Raw genomic sequence first — 22,670 nt, 5'->3', positions numbered from 1 at the left:
GGGAGAACGACTTGGCAACACTGGGCAGGCGCATCTTGATTGAGGAGATTATCTCAACAGCGGGTTGGATAGCTAGGACCTGCCCCGGGTGCACACTAGTATGGTCACAACTCATACCTCGACTTCAGTGGCGGGGGGGTCATTCGGTCAGGGCGTTGAATCACTCGGTAAAGAGGATCAACACACGGTTGGATAGGTTGTTTCGAACCCCCGTGTTACAGTCAATACCTCATGGGTGCATCTGGGGTCACAAGTATTACTTGAAGGACGGGGTTCATTTGACAGAAGAGGGTAATGTCCTATGGTCTGACAATATCTGGGCTTGGCTAGAGGGCTTTGAAAGGAGGAGTGTGTCCTTAGGCAGGGGCTAGAGGGGGAGGCCAGATCGTCGGTTAACAATACTGGCCTGTGGCGGTAAGGTCATTATCGGTGAGCACATATTTGAGGTCTGAGGGGGCGGGCATCATCCTATGGAGGTTCCCGCCCGGGGGGAGGGGCCTGCGGGCCACTCCCAGTACTCCAGGGGCAAGGTAATATGCAAAGGAGCGCGGGTAGGAGTAGTTCACGCTTTCCTTAGGCTGGTAGCCACCCCGCGCGCGTGGACTCATGACGCCACCGGCGCAGAGTAAGGGCCCTCCTTTAGTGGGTAAATGGAGTTTAGGGCGTAGACCGGGCAACTCCCGGGGTAACACTGCGCATGCGCACTTCTAGGGGGGAGGCGCAGCTTGTAGGACCTGACACCGGTAGTGACCCTGCCATATGGCCAGAAATGTCAAAAATCAAGTGTAGGATGTTTAGTTTAAGCTAGGAACAACATGTATTAGAGTTTTGTTAAGGTCAGGCTCTCAAACTTGTTGATAACAATTGTATAACTGAATGTTCTGCTGATTTTTGTATTCATTGTTGATTATGCAATTAAAACCTTTTTTAATTTCATACTTTAATAAATACGGCCGGGCGACTAGCGCCCGCCTTCCAAAAAGTAAAACATGTCTCGTGTCCACGTTCCTGGGTGTTGGGTGCCGGATTGGGGGGGAGGCGGCAGCTAGTCGCTGACCATGTGAAAAGGGGGGGCCCTCGGCCCCCCCGCACGCATGGCGGCGCGGCGACCGTCTCCCCTCCTTTCCCCGCGTGTCATTCGACGGTGGGGGCGTGCCCTGGGGGTGCGGCCCACCGCCGATTGGCCGGTGGCCCTCCTGACCCGGATTCAATGGAGTGGTTCCGGGTCAGGGGGGGCGGGCGATAGGAGGGGCCAGCCGGCCCCTCGGGAATAAGAGATAGGGAGCGCCCAGGAGACCCCCTTGTCCCTGGACGCTCCCTCGCTGAACGTTGTGCCCCGCGTTCGGGGCCTCTTTGTTTTTCCCACCCACCATCCCTTGGTACAAAGTTTTAAGCAGTGTTATGTCCGGTCTAATGATAAGTCTCGAAGGTACGGACCACGGGAGAGAGTGGGCCGTTGGTGTATTTTGTGATCTGTTGTTTAGGAATTTTTTCCCCTTTGTAGCAAAAAGATGTGTGAAATGAACTATATTTGAAGCTATGTGTCTTTAGGCCTTTTTCCCCTTTATAGCTAGACGTTGATATTGTGATTTTGAGAAATATGAGTGAACCAAACAGTAATGTAATGCCATGTGTCCTTAGGCCTTTTTTCCCTTTTAGCTATACGTTGATACTGTGATTTATTAGCGAGTGTAGTTGTCCTTTAGAATTTTTTCCATAGGTCGTCGTATTTATTAGGTATGGGGCATGCGGTAAGGTCATTATCGGTGAGCACATATTTGAGGTCTGAGGGGGCGGGCATCATCCTATGGAGGTTCCCGCCCGGGGGGAGGGGCCTGCGGGCCACTCCCAGTACTCCAGGGGCAAGGTAATATGCAAAGGAGCGCGGGTAGGAGTAGTTCACGCTTTCCTTAGGCTGGTAGCCACCCCGCGCGCGTGGACTCATGACGCCACCGGCGCAGAGTAAGGGCCCTCCTTTAGTGGGTAAATGGAGTTTAGGGCGTAGACCGGGCAACTCCCGGGGTAACACTGCGCATGCGCACTTCTAGGGGGGAGGCGCAGCTTGTAGGACCTGACACCGGTAGTGACCCTGCCATATGGCCAGAAATGTCAAAAATCAAGTGTAGGATGTTTAGTTTAAGCTAGGAACAACATGTATTAGAGTTTTGTTAAGGTCAGGCTCTCAAACTTGTTGATAACAATTGTATAACTGAATGTTCTGCTGATTTTTGTATTCATTGTTGATTATGCAATTAAAACCTTTTTTAATTTCATACTTTAATAAATACGGCCGGGCGACTAGCGCCCGCCTTCCAAAAAGTAAAACATGTCTCGTGTCCACGTTCCTGGGTGTTGGGTGCCGGATTGGGGGGGAGGCGGCAGCTAGTCGCTGACCATGCTCTGCTTGGAATCCAAGACCTCTGTTTTTGTGATAAATATTGAATTGCAGTCAATGAGGTGGCTAGCCTCTCCTAAAATTACTTTTTTCTTGTCAGCCAAACCAGAAGCACCATTAAAATAAGATAATATCTTCTACCTTCCCATACTCTATTTAATCACCTGGCTAAACACACAGAAGGGATTTAGGAGGGGATCAACATGTCAATGACCATCATTAAGTAATTTACAAAGCAAAGAAGTCAGAGAGACCCCCACAGAGCTTGCTCCTCAGGTGACAGCACATGATGGGGAATTAAGTGATGTGTTCAAAATCAGTTTCCACTTAAACATTTGAGTGAGGGGATATTGTCCTTTGGCCAATATCGGTCGGTGGTGGGAGTAGCTGCCGGGCGGTGACGTGGGGAGGGGGAGGGGCAGAGTGGGGGGTAGTAATCTATGGATTACAGAGGATTACAGGTAAGTAAACATAAATAAATAAAACAAATTTCGTTGCATGCACTGCATCATATTTGGGGATGCAGTGCGCGCAACGAAATTCATATATCCCCACCGTCTCCCATGATTCACACACTCATGCTTAGTTTCACACTCTAAGGAGAATCACGATTTGAGGGGCCTTGCCCAGATTCATACTCATTGAGGGCAAGTCAGATCAGATGTCACATGCGAGCATTTAACTGAGCTGTTTGGCCATATTATCCCATGCGGTAGTGGCTGGTCCATAGAACTGTGCTTCAAATATCTCATAGTGGATTAGCTGTTACATTTTCTTGAATAATGTCAGTCAATTATACAGCAGTGTTTTTTCTATTTTCAACTAAGTAGAACACTGTAAATTTTCTGCAGTGATGAACGTACACGTTTTGCAAATCAGATACTTGGATGCTGTACACAGAGCAGTAACAAATGTACCATCAATATCTGCTCCTTCCCAGTTCTTGTTATCGTGCATAATTTCTATGCCTCAGGCTGCACTCGGATTTATTATTGGAAAAGTAATTCCTATTACAGGAAAGCATGCAACGCGTTCAGAGATGATGGATTAGACAAATGTCTGCCAATAGAATTTGCTAACCAAATGGAATTGCCCTTTTTATGTTCTCATAAATAGCTAAAGTAGAACATTTAGCATCTTGGTAAAAAGGCAATTGATGGACTAGGCATATTTTAAAAGTTACGTTTTCTATATTGGATTACACTGGTTTTAGTGCACTTTTTTATGTGGCCAGACTTAGTAAACAGATGCATGTACGGGATGATGGAATGTAAATTATCAAAGAATGCTGTTCTAAAAAGTGCACATTAGGAATTCCACTCCAGGCCTACTAAGACTGGATTCATGGAAAGTGAATGCAAATTGTGCACCAACGATTTGAGAATCCTATCTAATTGTGTGACCTGACCTATATTAATAAATCAGCTCACAAAAAATGGAATCATAGTGAGTCGAAGACTGATCCACCTAATGATTATTAATTAGACAGGTTGCAACTTGCAATTCACTAAGATTGGCCACAATCACATAGATGATGGCCTGCAAGGGTCAGCAGTTAACCATACCTGTAATTTTTTATAATGTAGTAAAGTTTTTTTAAAGCAGCCCGATTTCCATAAGAGCAATGTGAAAGCTTTTAAAAAAAAACATTTTCTTTATTTAAAAGTTTCTTTGAGAGTTGGCAGTGGTCTATGGTTACTGTCTACTCCCCTTGAAGCAGCCACCCAATTTGCAAAGTGGCAGGGACCCAAAGGTGACCTCTTTCCCTTTGCAAATAAGATACCACCCCAACTTGGTAGCCAATAACTTTTCAATAGTATGCAAACAAAATTACAATCACAAACCATTGATAAAGAAGGGTTCGAATCGCTATTTGGAAGCAATGCCCATTTCATGCCTCTTCCAAATAGAGATTCAGAAACCATTTCTAAATCCATTAAGTGTTTCGGAGTGAATAAGAAGTGTTTAACTGGTCACTAAACATTACAGTTCTAACATCAAATGGGTTTGGACCTCTAAAACACTTAGGGGTGTATTTATAAGAAGTGGCGGAGTGTGGAGCCTCACCCTTCATGGCTTAACGTCTTACTCCGCCATTTCAGAAGCGCAAGGCTGCACCATATTTACACCAATATGGTGCAGCCTTACGTTTACTCCTGCGCTGGCGCTACACTTAGCAGTGTAGCACCAGCACAGGCACCCGTTCACCATAGTGCAAAGGTGTCTGCGTTCAGGGGAAGATTGTTTATGTGCAGGAAGCTTCCTGCACATAACAAATTTTAAATGGCATCTTGTCACTTCTATGTGTGTTGCTTAATGCAGCACACATGCAAGTCACAAAATGAAATTATTTTTTAAAGATTGTTTATGTGCAGGAAGGGGGACCTTCCTGTACATAAACAATCCAAGGATTTTTGCTTTTTCCATGTGTGCTGCACAAGGCAGCACACATGGAAAAAGCAAAAACGAGGAGAAATAAAGCATTACTTCTCATTTTGCCAAGTAAATACCAGGTTTTCCCTGGCCTTAATTTTGGCACTGCCTCCCATTTACGCTACCCTTGTAAATGGGAGGCAGCGTCAAAATGAATGTGTTTTGCATTGGAACGGCCACCGCAAAACTCACTGCTCACCCCTTTCACACTAAGCACTGCGTGAAAGGGGGCCTTATTTACAAGGCAGCTTTAAGCCATGTTAAGTGGCTTAACGCTGCCTTGTAAATAAGGCAAAGCCCCTATCTCCACGGGAACTTCACAAAAAGTGACGTTCCCGTGGCGATAGGGGCTTGTACATATGCCCCTCAGTACATCCGGACCCATTTCACGAGTTTAAGTTTTACACTGTTCTGTATGCAATATGTGTATTATCTAACTGCAAACCACATTTCACATATTGCTGTTTTTAATGGTGTACTACTGTGTCCTGATTAAGGGTTGAACCGAAGAGTATCCCCGGGTAGGAAACGTCTCTTTCCAATTATAGAAGACAATATTTTATTGGCAGAAAAATCTGGATGGTAAATTTGCCTTCGGGGCAGTGCAGTCCAGCACCATCCACAGTCCCCTGCCCAACCCCCTTCTGAGTAACCTTGAAGCAAGCAACATTCTCCTCTTCCCATGATCTAAAATGCCTGTGTTTAACCCCATGGAATTGGGAATTTCTGACAAAATGATGTCGGGCAAATCTGTGTAAGCATATGTATTCCCCTTTTTTGTGGTGTTTATATTCTAATAGATGGAGAAATGCACAAAGAGAATTTTTGCCACCCAGTAACTTTATACATACATTCGCCTGTCTTGTGAACAAGTCATTAATGAATGTAATGCAAACAACTTTTCATTTGTTTCATGACTATTTGAAGAAATTCAGCACCCATTCCATGTCACATACGGCCCATAACTAGGCACAGAGCAAATAAAAGTGCCACTGCAAAAATATCTGTGTAACACACAAAGCATAATCATGTAACAGCGCACATTAAATTAACCCAACAGTATAGAAGCATAAGGCATAAGCAAGTTAATAAGGGACATAAAAAAACAACATTGCTCTTTAACAGAAGAGCGGAAGACTGAAATGATTTTAATAGGGTGACAACAAAACTACCAATACCAATGTAACTACTTCCACAAAAAATTGCAGTGATGCAATTGAGTGATAATGCTTTGAGACAGACTAGTGGCAACTCTCACTACATAGACAGAAAAGCAGCAGCCACAACTGAATTCAATAGAACAAAGGCACACAGACCCGGCACCCCTGTGATAATATTAATAAACAAACCTTTTCAAAAGTACAATGGACTAAGGCCACAGGAGCAAACTAGTATATATTCAGTCACTGATGAAGGCCACAGTGTGCCACACAAAAGCATGAAACTGTTTTTGGTGCTGACAAACAACTAGCTTTGTTAAACCTGTTTTTGCTATCACACAACTGTTGTTTATTAGATATGTTATACATGTGGACCTTTTTTTAATTTTCCTGAACGTTCTACCTATGTTTCTGAAATTATTGAACAAAATAGATTTAAAGACAATATAAATGGTTTGTATGCAGGCCATTGGTATAAATTGGGTTTCTAGTTGACAGAGGTCTGTACCCTGTCCAAGCAGGAACCACAATCCTAGTTAGGGTAAGTGTAGTACACAATAAATGTTTACCTGGGTTCCCCCTCTTGTAGCTTGGCACAGAGCAGTCAAGCTAAACTAAATATGCAATGTGTAAAGTATGTGTGCACACACACAGTAACACAGTGAAAACACCACAAACGTACTCCACACCAGTTTAGAAAAACACCCAATATGTATCTGAGACCTAAATGACAAAAATCTAACATACAAAAGCCAAGATATGAATTTGCAAGATTAAATAGAAATGCAGTGCTTAGAAATCAATAGCTCCAACTGAGGCTATCTGGTCATGCTTGACAGGGTATAATCCAAAATTTCAGTCCAACTGCGATGTAGCGTGGGCCAGATACAGGAGTCACGCAGACCTGCTCACAGTACCTTGGATGCGTTGATGCTCAGGGATGTTGCATTGAAATATGGAGGTCATACTTAGATGTCACAGGCGATGCTTTGGGCCCAAAGTCAAGCAAAGTCATTAATGTGTTGATGTCAAGAGTGCTGCGTTGGTTCTGAGGTGTCCATGTCAAACCACTGAGCTGAAGGTGATGCGTTGATTTGAAGCTGCGCAAGGCCTGGAGTTGGGGATGGGGTGTCGCAGATGTCAGCAAAGTGTCGTCTGAGACTCACACAGCAGCGGGGATTCGGAGTCACTGTTTCAGCAATGTTGAGGCTGCATTGTAAGTCGAGGTTGTTGCATCACGCTCTTGGTGAGTGGTGTCCCTGTCTTCAGTACAGGCATTGGCAATGCGTTGATTTGCAGGGAATGCACAGGTTCCTAATGACGCTTCAGGGTTGATGCGTTGGTTTTGTGGGTTGACCACCAACACTCACTTCCAAGGGCCCAGGACTGGATTTGGTAACACTTGGCAGAGCAAGACTCGAGGCAGAGGAACCCAGGTGCTGGTAGCAAGATGCAGGTGAAGTCTTTGATGTCTCTGAGACTTCAGTAGTAAAAGACAACCCTAAGCAAGCCCTTGGAGAACCTTTTGAAATGCAGGATGTAGATAGTAAATTCCAGTCCTCTCACTCCCAGGCAAGAAGCAACAGGCAGCAGGCCAACATGGTCAAGCAAATAGCAAAGTGGCAGTTCCTCCTGGAAGAACAACAGCTATTCTTCCTGGCAGAATATCCTCAGCCCAAAAAGGACCACGTCTTTAAAGCGTAGAAACAAAGCAATAGAATTCCACACGCACTTAAGAAGAATCTAGAATAAGCAGCATGACACAAAATGCTAATAATCATATTAGGAGAAAAGGAGATGCTGAATGTTCACACATTTTAGGCAAACAGCACTAATAAAGCATAAAGTGTCAAACAAAGGCAATGTTAATAATTTCATGCAAAATTTGTAACATGTGTACATTTTATTGCAAAGTATATCTTTTCATCTATGCTATTTAGATTTTTCCTATAAACTCCGTTTAAAATGTTGTCTGCTTTGACTGTTTTGACAAATATTTGTGCACCGTCTTTTGATTATCTGTTCCCCAGCATGTTTAATAATGCTCATAAAATGGACATTATGCAAATCCATTTTAGTAGTTTTCAATTAGCGTGGGGCCCATTTTCACTATTTCTGATTATACATCGTTTTGAACAAATTAAGCAGTGCAGCACCTTAACAAATGTAGAGTCACAGATATCTTCTGTGATGTGGATGGACAAAAATGAGAGATGATGCACGTAGAATTAAACATATTATGAATGGAAAATCAGGGACTGTTATATGGCTCCTAAAGTGGTATAAAGAAGGATGTAAGCACTTTCTATAGGTAAGCAGCACAAACATGCTATTAAATGAGAATTGAACAGGTGTAAGCCAGTGGTAGGAAATCTGGGGTACACACTACACTTTATTTCTTAATTTATTTTTTTATTAAATGTATGTGTTTATTCCTATATATGTTTTATGTTTTATATATTCCACACACAATCATTTGTGTTGAAATATATAAATATATATATATATATATATATATATATGTATATATTTTATATAAATGTGTACACAGATATAAAATATATATATATATGTATATATATATATATACAAAGACACACACATTTCCTTAAAATCCAACAACGCCTCAACCCCTACCCACCTTACACCCTAAACGTTACCCTTGCCACCCGAAAACCTATACCCACTCTAAAACCTAAAATTACCCTTGCCACCCCAAAACCCACACCTACCCTAAACCCTAAAATTACCCCTGCCACCCCAAAACCCATACCCACCCTAAACGCTAAAATTACCCTTGCCACCCCAAAACCCAAACCCACCCTAGACCCTAAAATTAACCATACCCACCCCAAACCCTAAAATTGTCCATGCCACCCCAAAACTCATAGCCACCCAACACCCTAAAATTTCCCTTGCCACCCCAAAACCCATACCCACCCTAAACTCTAAAATTGCCCATGCCACCCCAAAAACCTTACCCACCCTAAAACCTAAAAACGCAAACTTACCTAATACTTACTTTTGAAACTCATATCCCTTTACTATTCATGTCTTTACAACACAATTCGTAGTAAAGGCATGTGTTGTAAAGGCCTATGCTTGGTAAAAAACTTATTTTGTGATGGTCATGCGTTGTAACAGCATTTGCATTGTTACAACAGCGTTGTAAAGGTAATGCGTTGTAATGACTGCGATGAAATGGTTGTTCCCCGCCTTAAATACCCTTCAAAGATTGGCACACCTAGACCCCCACATGTAGGTTGGAGCCTACACCACCTTTACTCGCCTCCTGTTATGTTTCTTTCCCTAAGCCTGTGGAAGCTGCTTGAAATGTTGTTAAGAAGGAGAGGAGACTATAGAAACGGGATTACTTAAAACAAATAAAGACATTTTGAAGAATATTCATTTTAACTAGGTTCACATGACCTAGAGTTGAGTGTGATACTTAACCCCTTTTTCAAAGGCGTGTGATGATCTCCCATAATACATATTGAAAATTAATATCCACAATCCAGTAGACAATATAGCCTTTACTGTGATATATAGCCATGGATCATACATGGGAATGTATAAGTGTAAGAGCTTTGTTACAATTGTTTGTGTCATTGAAATGTTAAGCTTATATCTTAGTTGTGCCTCAAAGTCTTCTGCAGGCTATTCAGTATTAGGTAGCTTTTGTATGTTATGTAAAAATCGCTATATCAACTGCAAATACCATAATACAGAAAATAATTCTGTTTTTCTCAAATATGCTTTTTGACATATTGAATGAACGTGCATATTACCAAAATGTCTCACTCACACTTCCAGCCCTGTACTCATTTACTATCAGTTCTAGTCTCAGTTGACTCTCACTGCATGTTCCTCAGGGGGCATACCTGCCCATTATGCAAATCCTCTTGTTTGCTTCGGTCGTATTTGCTTTTTGTCCATATTGTCAAACACGCAATGCTCCCGCCACCAATTGTTTTGTTCTTTATTTAATAGACCTATCTTTACAGCAATTGCCAGCACATGTATTCTAGAGTGGGTGAGACTTTCCTTTGGGGAACTGCCGTAACATCTCATCCGCGCTCCTCCCAAGGTGCCAGTTTTCTAACTTATGGCCCTAAGTGCAGTAAATTCAGCCTCCACCAATGTGTTTGATCCGGTTATTCCTCTTTCCACCTTAAAGTAGATGAAGAGCTCCAGTTTCTGTAAATCTTTTGCTAGGCTAGTAGAAACACCAGGTCTACGAATTTGAAGTCTGTTTTGGTGCTTTTGGGCCTAGATATGTTGCCCAGAAAAATGCAGAAAACAAATATGTTAACATAAAAGAGAATTGGGTCTAACTTTATTCTTTGCATTAAAGGTTTAAATATAAGGCAAGAAAGGATATTGACAGTGGCAGCTTGGTGGGTGCCTCTTTCAACCAAGAAGACCTTCTAATCATGCTTACATAATGGGCAGTGAACCTATCTAGCAAAGCAGAGAGAAATTCCAAGTTGACTTTGTTAAAAACCTTCTTGGCATCAAACAAATCAATGAGTGGTGATTGTTAATGTTGGTTACAAAACTAAACAGAGATGAGCTTAGTGTGTTTTGTTTTGTCTTTAGCAAGGATGAACACTATGCTGTTCAGGCAAGATCAATTAAGACAATGAAGGGGCAAACCTACTGCTAGTATTTTGGCAAATATATACTCATGTTTTATAAAGGGGAAAAAGCCTTTACAACGAGGTTTTTACCTTGTTGTACCTTTACCACACATTTTTTTACGCACATGTTTTTACCCCGAATATGTATTTAAAACGCATGCCAATACAATGCATTTAAGGTAAGATAGGGGTGTGGGGGGTCTCCCCGCATAAATATACTGTTTTTAAATCTAAAAACAATGCGTGGTATTGGCATGCGTTTTAAATACATATTCGTGGTAAAAAATGCAAGCAAAAAAATGCGTGTCAAAGGCATGCGAAGTAATTGCATGCGTTGTACCATTGTACAACCCTGCTTTATAAAGGTTGTCATATTGAACAATGAAATAAACGTAGAAGAGCAAGAGTGTGGCCAGTTGGGAGTGCATTTTGAGCAACTTCTATCATTACTGCTCCTGTCTCATTGAAAAACAATCTTATGCAAATGAAAAAAACATCCTCTTCCTCTGGGGTAATATTAGATACTTTCTATATTACGTTCCCTTGTTTCTTAGTTGATAAGCTGCGTGGCTCAGATTCTCCCAAATAGTACGGATATCTTATCAAGATTTGTATGCCAAACCTAGGGCCCATTAGGATGCCGGGCGGACTTTGTCCGCCCGTCATCCCATCATAGAAAGGGACCGCCCACCATAAGGGCGGGGGTCCCGTGGGGGAAATTAGGATGCGCTCACCACAGTGGCTGGCGCATCCTGCATTTTTAACATTGCGGCGCCGCCCACCGCAATGCTAAGAATACATGTTGTGCATTTCAAAGCACAACGTGACTGGCAACGCCTGCCACGTTGTTCTTTGAAATGTTGGAGTGTACCATAGGTACCCCCCATGTGCACCCCCCACCCCCTCGGAGTCCCTGGGGGCACGCAACGGGCCCCCGCAGGTAGACTCTGCATGTCTTTCCCCAGCGCACATTGTAATACAGACACCGTCACCATATTGCAGCTTTTTCCACCCCGGTCACAAAGTGACCGGGGCAGAAATGCGGTGGACGGTCTTTGCGTCCGCCGCTGACCCCCCAGCCATAATAATATGGCAGGGGGTCATTCCGGCTGTCCTCCTTCGTTTTAAATTGCTTGGCCTAGCAGGTTGTTAATGTACCCCATGAATTTAAAAATCTGTACAGCCATAATTACTGTAGATATAAGATGTAATTTCTTCATTCTCATATGATTTAAGTGCTACCTCTTTAAAGTCCATTACACACTCATACTCACTAATCCAACTGTTTTTCTGAACTTGTACTTTAGTGTTGAAGAAAGATATGGTAACGTGGACTGAATATTCTTTACAAAAACATCACCCTGATGGAGTTAATTATAGAAAATCTACACCCAATCGGATGATCAATGTGTAAATGATATTTACGACACAATATTTATGTTATATCATATTGTCATCAACAATATTCTGAAATACAACCTGATCAAATCGTGTTCTCTCCACCCAAAAAAAATGTTTTTAATTGCATTTTTGAAAGTGCTCTGCAACATCAAAATATTTAAATAATTTCTGTTCAGAATACGATAGATGTGTTGTGTATTATAATTACCCACAAATTCTGACGTTTGTTACTATTCATCTTCTTTTAAAGGTATTTTCTTCCCAAAGAGTCCACTGTCTGTATGGGGACTTTCTTGCAACTAAGAGTTCATCATGGGAGTGTAATATTAAATGTCAGTAAATCCATTTGTGGATATGAGCTCACGTTTCTGGAACATTAAGCAAAAATGTATACTAGTAAATTATGCCATTTCTACACATGCATCATTTTGAGTTTGGCAGTTGGGTTACATCATCACATGGCAGATATTCCATCAGCCTAATTAGAAGTGCAAAAAATATAATGTACTTGGAGTAGGGAATACAGGATTTTCCTCCTGTTGTGACTGAGTAGCCTGGCTTCCGTACTCTATATCAGGTTCTAAATGTCAATTTAATTGAGGAAACTGGCAGGGAAAAGTCTTTGTGAATTGAGTTTAGACCTTTCAAAGGACATAGCAAAAGGCATCGAAGGACCAGTGCAACAATCTTTCAAATGTTCAATGCGCTCTACAAACAACATTCCTTGGCTTTTTGATTGGGTCTGAAAATTGAATTTTACCCTCAGTGACAAATGTATTTATCACACCTGTGTGGTCTGCAAACAGTGCACAGGGTGCGCCATGTACTAAAAATGGATGCACAAAAAGCGGTTGCACAGTGCTCACTGGCTTATTGCTAATCGGTTCTGAATTTGCGAACTGACCTATCTACAAACAGGTCTGTTCACAAAATACCGAATTGCAGGTGGTCTCAGAGCAACTTCCCATAATAATATTCATTAGGTAGTCCGCAATTTGTTACCACCTGCGATTATCCACTATCACAGGGATGGTGGCCTGCAACTGTCAGCAGACCACCATGTATGAAATTGTATTTACATAAAGAAAACTCTTTAAATGCAGCCCGTTTTTCTGAAAGAAAACAGGACTGCATATAAAAAAGAGCTTTGGTTTAAAAAAAAAAAGCTTTAGTGGCTGTTGGCAGTGGTCCACAGGATCACAGCCAACTCTCCCTGAATCATTTTTCAAGATTCACAAAAGGAAAAGGGTTCAAAGTGGACCCCTTCTCCTTTTACAAAACAGATACCAACCCGCTTGAGGGGTTGCAATTGCGGTCGCAAACCATTAATACATTCCTCTCCAACTCGTAAATAGGAGAGACAGCCCTTTCACGCCCCCTTCTATTTGAGTTTCAGACAGAGTTGCAAAAGCCTTTGTACACGTTACACAGAATTTTCCCACTCTCAAAAGGCTGCTTGTAAATAAATAAAAGACCTTTTGTACTTGAAATCCCTATGATGTTGCAAATAAAAGGAGTTCTGATCACAAACTGGCTTTTTACTTGAGGCCCAGGTTACCTTCTCCAATGGCACTTGAAGTCTGAAGGATAGTAGTCTCTTCAATCAGGCCTCACTGTAATATGGATTGCCTCTGTCTGCATCGAACGATCTCATAAAGGTCACCCCTGCTACGGATGACATCTCTACAACAGAAAGAATAGAAGTGTCTCTGTTCATATCTCAACCTATATATGAACACTTAGATATCACTACTCAGATTTTTACATATAGAATCTAAATATTTTTATGGAAAACGGTCTTCAAACTGATCAAATGGCTGACACTGCTGTTCATGGATTATTTGGTTATGGGTATAATGGAAGTGTTAAAAATGGGGGTTCTAGTTGGCAATTGTCTGCACCTTTGTTCAAATGGGGACCCGTGCTTCTAGTCAAGCTACAGGAGTTACACCATTAGACAACCCCTGCTCACCACCTTGGTAGCTTGGCACAAGCAGGCAGGCTTATCTCAGTGGCAGTGTGTGAAGCATTTGTGCACACATACAGTAATACAGTGAAAACACTACAAATGGACACCACACCAGCTTAGAAAAATAAGTAATCTTTATCTAAACTAAAGAAGACCAAAATAACAAAAATCCACATTAAAAACACCAAGATTTCCTTAAAAATAGGTTATACACACAAATAAAGCTTGTTGCAGCAAATAACTCCACCTGGAGCTATCACGCCGTCGTGACAGATGAAAATCCAAAATACCTCCCTGAACTTGAGGTGCGCAGCGTCTGTTGTGGAGTCACACAGACCCCCTAAGAAAAGTACTTTGTCAAACAATGAAAGCAAAGACAGTGCACAGCGTCAGGGAGGAAGATGCTTCATTGGGGCCGGGTGGTGTCGGTTCATGCGACCACAGGGGAGGTGATGCATCAGTTCCTTACGACCCCACGGGAGGTGAGGCGTCGGTTCCTTACGATGGTGCAGTGTCATTGTATTCAGAAAGTCACCCACGTCTAGTGTCGACACTGCAATGATAAAGCACTGGTGTCGAGGAGGTTGGGGCTACGGTGCGAGTCGGAGCAGTGTGTCTTGAGCAACACGAGCGGTGACCTCGGCCTTGTTGCAGGTCGCGGCATCACTCACCGGCATCTGCGTTGCTATTTCCCTCTGTGGCAGCTGAAACAGCAGTTTCAGCTGCATGAGGACAGAGGAAATTAAGTATTTTTGTCCCTGAGTCTTCAGAACAGGAGGGAAGCTCTACACCAAGCCCTTGGAGATCTTCTTCAAGCAGGATATACAGCACACAGCAAAGTCTTGGTCCTCTCCTTGTCAGAAACATCCACTGCAGGCCAACCCCACACATCACACAGCAAAGGGGCAGTACTTCTCAGTTTTCCCAGCTTTTCTCCTTGGCAGAGGTTCCTCTTGAGCCCAGAAGTAATCTATAATTCTGGGGTCTCTTTTTGCAGAGAGTGTTTGTTCTCTCTGGTCCGGCTGCCTGGCAGGAGATGGAGACAGCATGGTGTAAGGCAGACCAGGTCTATTCAGGTGCAGGGTAATCTCCTCCCACTACTCTAAATGCAGCCCAGATCTATTCAGCCCAGCCTGACTCCTTTAGGGAATGCAGGACTTACATCAACCCCCCCAGTGACTGTCTGAGAGAATTCACATCTCCGGCCCCTGTCACTATAAAGCCAGACAGTCAATCCACAAACCAGCAGAGGCAACCAGGATGGCTACGAAAAAAATACCCACTTTCAAAAAGTAGGATTTCAAACACACAATATAAAAATCATCTTTACTAAAAGATGCATTTTTATAGTCTGAATTCAGGCATACTAAAATCCATCTTCCTACCTTGTCCCAGTGGAAAGTTATACGTATAAGATGCTATAAATAAAATCCCATTCTACCCTATGGGACAGATAGTCTTTTCATAGTCAAACAAATTACACTGTAGTTCACTATCGGGACATGTCACACGCACCAGGACATGTCGTACCTTTCACATACACTGCACCCTGCCCACAGGGGTACCTTGGACCTACCTTAGAGATGACTCACATGTAATAAAAGGGAAGATTAGGGCCTGGCAAGACGGTGCACTTGCCTGGTCGACATGGCTGTAGAGACTGCACGCAGATACTGCAGTGGCAGGTCTGAGAACCTTATGCAAGGCTGCTTGTGTGGGTGGCACAATCAGTGCCTCAGGCCCACTAGCATGTGTAGGATAGACAGGAGGAAACCCATAGACCGAGTTGGGATGGGTGTATGCTGTAAATAAGAACAATTCCCAACAGGTGTCAATTGGAAGACAATTTCAACAGGTGTATGCAATATGCATTACAAAAGGAAGAAACAAGGAGTCACTGCAATTTTAGAAAAAAAGGCGGATATTATTCACCACTTTTAAGAGCAAGGCGGGTCTGTTGCAAAGTTATACAGTTAAACAGCACTGTACAATTCAATTGGTGTGACAACCCGGTGGCACTTGGTGAAGGTGATATATACATGAATATATACAGTGAATAGTGGTGGTAGTGCAAGTGCTGGGGTGAAACAGCGTGGTCGGCGCGTTGTGACAATAGGTGAAAAAATATACAGAGTAATGGCGTCAGTCGGGATCGTCAACAGGACTGAGCTCCCGCATTTGTTGCCAGACGCTGTCCTTCGCGAGAATTGCCCCGACGTCCTGATTCACTCAGACGCTGACCACCCCTGCTGCCTCAAACACTCCAAATCGCTATCCAGCATTGGACCCTACTTACCAGCCCCTCCATCCGCACGACTTTGCCTTGGGCGGACATCTAACACTGTTCCCTCGACAACCCAGTCCTGATGACGATCCCGACTGACGGGGATCGAAACGCCGTCGACCACACAGCCTAATTTTATGGCGCCCTACTTGTTTTGTACTCCTGAAAATTGACTCATTCTTGTTTTAAGTGATTACAACTTGATCCCTGGAGCCATTACTCTGTATATTTTTTCACCTATTGTCACAACGCGCCGAACACGCTGTTTCACCCCAGCACTTGCACTACCACCACTATTCACTGTATATATTCATGTATATATCACCTTCACCAAGTGCCACCGGGTTGTCACACCAATTGAATTGTACAGTGCTGTTTAACTGTATAACTTTGCAACAGACCCGCCTTGCTCTTAAAAGTGGTGAATAATATCCGCCTTTCTTTCTAAAATTGCAGTGACTCCTTGTTTCTTCCTTTTGTAATGCATATTGCATACACCTGTTGAAATTGTCTTCCAATTGACACCTGTTGGGAATTGTTCTTATTTACTTCAGGCCCACTAGCAACATTTGATTTACAGGCCTTCGGTACACACAGTGCACTGTACTAGAGAGTTAGTTAAAATTAAATAAGCCCATCATGGAAACACCAAACCATAATGACAACTTAAGCAGAGAGCATATGTAATTTAGCACTGATCAGCAGTGGTAAAGTGCCCAGAGTCCTTAAACCAAAAACAGGATGCCATAAAGCAAAACGTCTGTGGATATACCTGCTGAAAAATCCAGGTCTAACAGGAAGAATTTCATTGGGAAGGACACTTCAGTCCAGTACAGAGGGATATATGTCATTTTAGGAATCTTGATTCCTCTTGAAGTCTTTACATTGTGAAACCTGACCAGTCAAACTACACAGAATGACCAATAAGACTGATTATTTCTTAGTCTGGAACAAACATTCAACAACTCTTGGCTGTGATCTTGAATTTTGACTTATCAAAAAGTTTATTGGCTGATTCCCTGAAGAGAAATATGTGTCAGTTAAAAAAAAGCCTTTGGTTAAAGAAACACTTTCAACATCAAACTGAATTGCTCCAATTTCAATGAGTGAAGATGTTTAAAGATTCTTAAAATTTCACATTCTCTAAATATTGATTTACACATACCTTTTAGACAAATTTAAATTTGCATGCTGAAATAGATCAGGTGAAGAAAAACATATCAAGTATTCCAGAATAGATCAGTATGCCCTATTACATAAAAAATCATGTCCAGCAACATGGCCGAGTTGCTGCATATCTGCCAAATTCTGTCATTTTCAGCCATGGGAGCATTACAGACGAAGCCTTACATCCGTTCCTTCCTTCAGTAACAAACTATGTGGCATATTTACAAGAACTGAAGCATCGGCAGCATTGCGTTAGATTTCTTGTGCCTCACGCATATGGCCTACTGATGCCATGGATGCTCAGTATTTACTATACAGTGATCCATGGTGCAAAGCTGGCAAATTAGTCAGATTCACCGATGAGTCCAAAATTTTGATGCATCTTTTGGCGCTAAAGAGAAGCATTTCTGAAGTTTGTCATAAGACTGACCCAACTCCAGCAATGCATCAGAACACAGAGGCAAGTCCTATGTTAAAACCCCTGTGTCAATCCTTACGCCTGGGTGGAGAAGGCAGACAAGTCATAGAGTGATGCAGTGAAAAGGTCTAAATTTCACTGACTCAGTTCTATGTTGCTTTTAATGTGGGAACTTCAACCATGCATACATTATACAACTGGCGTAACAAACCATGACTGGACCCCCTGTAAGGTTCGTAGAGAGGCCTCCTCTGAGCTCCCTGGTCAGAGTATTGTGCTGAGGGGGGCCCCTGGAGATTGGGGGGGGCTGCACTGCAGGGTCAGCTTGGGCCTGTGTTATGCAACTGCATTATACCTGGCTCTGGTATAATGTGATGTTGGCCTCTATAAGATGACAAATTGGGTCAAATGCATCAGTTTGTAAATATGGAGTAGTGTGAGGCACTAATTGTGCCACTAGTGCGTCACAAAAATGATGCTGTGGCTGCACTAGCTCCTTGTAAATATGCCCCTGGATTTGCTGTTTCACCACAGTTCTTTACCATAAGTAGCAGGTCATCTGATTTATGGCACAAGATATGTATAAACTTGTGAATACTTGTACTCCCAGAGCATGCTCCCACTGGGTCAATAGAATTCTTCAGGAGGGTGCAGAAGGTAGAAGGGAATTGGGATTTGATTGAAAGCAACAAGAGTTTCATGGAAGATCTGTGAATCCCCAAGGGAGTACAATCACAGACTTTGTAACTTCTTAAAGTCAAACTGGGCCTTTATAGAAGTTTATCCAAACACAATATGTGGGGCTGCCTAGTCTACTTGGATGCAAGAAGACCCCAGCCAAGCTTAAAAGGGTGGATGTCTGTAAGACTCCTCAAAGTTGAATCACTTTTCCACGATAACTGTCAGGAGCAAAACATGATAGCATGCAGCGACTCCAGTACCCGCGGTTAGTTCTGTAATAGTATTGAATGAGAGATGGTACAAGGACACCGCACTTAAACCTCTTACACATCGATATTGGTGCATGTTCTGGACCTCATACTTTATTTGCATGCTATCTTCAGTCTTTCTTTCCAAACAGTGTATTCAGAAACGATGTATGCCATTTTTTCGTAAAAACAAAATTGTAATGTGTTTCAGATAGCGTACGGGAATAATTACGAGGTTATATTTTATGTATAAAGCTTTCCATTATAATTTGAGGAGCATTTAAATTACTACACGTTATAAAGTAAATGCATTCCAATCAAAGGCTCAAAACTAGCACATCTTTGCTAGGTATTTTATGACAGTAATATACAGGGCAGGCTTTAGCGTTTTTGGCGCCCATTGCGACAATCATTTTTACCCCACCTCCCACATGACCACCTTTTCAGATTCCCTCACTACCACCTGGCAAATGTACCCCTTACCTCTCCTTAGACACTCTTTCACATACATTTAATTTGTTTTAAAGCACTGGTAAAGACTGACTTTACTAATAAGAATGTATTTCTACCCAAATAAACCCTTTTCAGCAATATTAGTAATAGATAATTAAACGTTAGGGGGAAAATAACATAACGAACTAACCTATGTTATGCAGTTTGCATGCAGTTCTTTGATGACAGTTCTGAAAAGTCACTGTTCTATATTAGGGTTGTATCTTATGAACTGCTGTAACAAAAGGATCTCTGTGATAAAAGCAGGAATCCACTCAGCTATCCACATAAAATACAGATCTGTGATCTACATGGTTAGCATTCTTTGAAACAGTCATATTAACTCTGTGTGCTGCTTTATGGTAAGTCAAAACTGTCCCTAGACAAAACTCTGATCTCTCTGTAGCAGGAGCAAGAGTAATCTTGGCATTTTTAAAAAAAATATTTTTATTTGTATTTTTATAACCATATAAACATATCAAGCATGTCACATAAGATCGTCCACCATACCCTGCCCCACCCCCATCTACCGCCCACCCTCCCCAGAGGTTCACAGAACATAACACTTCTTGTGGATACAGAGATGCACCTCCCAACGCTGTGACACACATAGTCATCCATATCTCCCCCTCATGTGTCGGGACAGCAGGAAGGACATTCCCCTCCCTATCAGAGCCCCCCGTCTAGAGCATAGTATCGTCTACATTTCCCCCACACTCTACTAAACCTCTTGGGGCAACCTCTAGCTCTATATGTGAATCCTCTCTGCTGCCGTGTAGATGTCCATACCCCTCCTCCATTCATCTAGGCTCGGGGGGATAGAAGTGCCCCAGGCCCGAGCCACATCCCACTTGGCCTCCACTAATACCAGCATTAGGAAAATCACATGTGGGTGAGTTCATCTTGGCATTTTTAATGCTGCCTGAAAACTAGAGCACAAGGAACTCTACTAAAGGTGTTTTTAAATGGTAAGTTATTGCTAAACACAGCACCCCCCCAAAGGTCAGCACCCTCCTCCCCAGGTCAGCACCCAGGGAGGCAGCACCAGTTGCACTGCCCTAAACCCAGCCCTGATAATGTATGTGCTGAGCAAGACGTTAATCAAAGTCTTATTTTGTTCTAGTTTTTTTATACAATATCTGAGTATGTGTAATTTGAAAAATTAGTAAAAATTGAGTAGCCTCTTATGTTTTACAAGAAAAAAATAATTAAATTAAATAAGGTCTTCTTGTAATATTATATAACATGTATTTGTTTCTATATTTTGCAGAAGATGTCGTGCAAGATAGCAGACATATTTGGAAGGAGAAGAAAAAGGGTTAATGCCTAGTTGATGATCCATGAACATTCTGACAGACACCTGCCAATGTCGAACTTTAAGAAACTTTTGTAATATGCCTCTATGGTTCGAGGTGGAAATGCCCATCGTCAGCAGGTGACTCTGTCAGCATATGGCTTAGAAGATCGGCTCTGACAATGCCTTCTAAGGTCTCTTGCTTGTATGTGTTGACGGTTGTTTGCTGGGCAAGTGCTCTTTGGTACCTGAGCGTAACCCGGCCCTCTTCATCCTACACCGGCCACCGGTCATTTGGTAGCATAGCAATTGTGCGGAAGAATGTTTCTTTTGGAAATATTAGAACTCGACCCATAAACCCGCATTCTTTTGAGTTCCTCATCAATGAGCCGGACAAATGTGAGAAGACCACTCCTTTCTTGGTGATCTTGATAAGCACAACCCACAAAGAATTTGATGCAAGACAAGCGATCCGGGAAACCTGGGGAGACGAAAGTAACTTCAAAGGAATTGAGATTGTCACCTTGTTCCTTCTGGGCAAAAATACAGACCCTGTCCTGAATCAGATGGTGGAGCAAGAAAGTCAAATATTTCATGATATCGTAGTGGAGGACTTCATTGATTCTTATCACAATCTTACCCTCAAAACGTTAATGGGCATGAGGTGGGTGGCCACATTCTGCTCAAAAGCAAAATATGTAATGAAAACAGACAGTGACATTTTTGTAAATATGGACAACCTCATTTATAAATTGCTCAAGCCAACCACAAAACCAAGAAGAAGATACTTCACTGGGTATGTTATCAATGGAGGACCAATAAGGGATGTTCGAAGTAAATGGTACATGCCTAGGGATTTGTACCCTGACAGCAATTACCCGCCATTTTGTTCAGGTACAGGCTACATTTTCTCTGCCGATGTAGCAGAACTTATTTACAAAACATCCCTACACACTAGACTTCTTCACCTGGAAGATGTGTACGTGGGACTTTGCCTTCGTAAGCTTGGCATTCACCCATTTCAAAACAGTGGCTTCAACCACTGGAAGATGGCGTACAGCTTGTGCAGGTATCGGAGAGTGATAACAGTGCATCAGATAGGCCCGGAGGAAATGCACAGAATTTGGAATGACATGTCAAGCAAGAAACATCTCAGATGTTAAGATTTTTACAACTGTAAATACCTTTGTTCACTTTAGATAGAGGAACTTTTACTGTTTTTTTTATCTAGTCGGGAAAAACATCTGCTAATCGGGTTAACGAGCTTTTGTTTCCTGCACCAACTTTTGTTCATCAGTGTTTTACAAAGTTGGAGCCATTTTTAAAGGAATGTTACATGCTGTACAAAGATGCTACAGCTACTATTTATATCATGCCATGACAACATGCTCACTAAATGGAAAGACACGGTGTTTTCAATGTAATGCCTGTGCACACGTGGACCGTGTGCCACCGTGGGATTAATATTATAATGATCGTCATTTTCAAGTCAAGGTTTGGTTGGGGTCTATGAGAGGCAATGACTTGAATGAGATAGAAAGCATGGGCGCTCAGCCATCAGCACAAAAATGTGACATTGTGTTGTCTTGTGGTGCCTCATTATTAACAGGTGTGCCCAAGGGCTGTTTTTATGTGTTTGCCCTGTCTAAAGTGCATGCATACAATTCTGTCTTTCTCTGAATTATTACAAGAAATAGCCCATGGCGGAAACAGAGAGAGGTAATCACGTATTTCCGACTTGAGTTGATGCAGTTCATGCATTGCCTCTGAAACATTACATATATGTACTTAAGACAGTTCAAACACATGCAAGTAAGATCTTGAGTGCGCTGAAGCAGCGAACCTTTTCAAGACATGGCCCCTGGTGCGCTTATAGAGAAAGTTTAAGAAATGTACTGAACGATTGATGATAGCACCCTTGGAATGTGATAGTTATTATTCTATAATGTTTGTCCTCTTCAAAAACAGTGTTCAATCTTGTTTCTATCAAATTTTCCTCCTCATACTGTGACTGTCCGAATATTAACCAATAAGTGGACTTCTGATCGATATATGTTGTGTCATAATGCTGGTGGACATATCACAGCA

The 22,670-nt window shown here is 42.3% G+C and overlaps 1 protein-coding gene across 1 annotated transcript; it reads left to right on the top strand.

Moving 5' to 3' along the window:
• The first annotated feature begins 20,762 nt into the window (after positions 1–20,762).
• On the top strand, positions 20,763–21,745 carry B3GALT1 (beta-1,3-galactosyltransferase 1). Its single transcript, XM_078683844.1, has one exon. The coding sequence runs from the start codon at positions 20,765–20,767 to the stop codon at positions 21,743–21,745; it is 981 nt and encodes a 326-aa protein (XP_078539970.1). The 5' UTR covers positions 20,763–20,764.
• Positions 21,746–22,670: the final 925 nt, after the last annotated feature.

Source organism: Lissotriton helveticus, chromosome 3_1 (genome assembly GCF_964261635.1).
Source record: "Lissotriton helveticus chromosome 3_1, aLisHel1.1, whole genome shotgun sequence".
NCBI lineage: Eukaryota > Metazoa > Chordata > Amphibia > Caudata > Salamandridae > Lissotriton > Lissotriton helveticus.
The sequence above is the reverse complement of the archived record's forward strand: the minus strand, read 5'-3'. Positions and strand labels throughout refer to the sequence as shown.

What these genes read in the sequence shown, in the direction of transcription:
- B3GALT1 (XM_078683844.1), top strand. Translation starts at nt 20,765, where the DNA reads ATGCCTTCTAAGGTCTCTTGCTTGTATGTGTTGACGGTTGTTTGCTGG.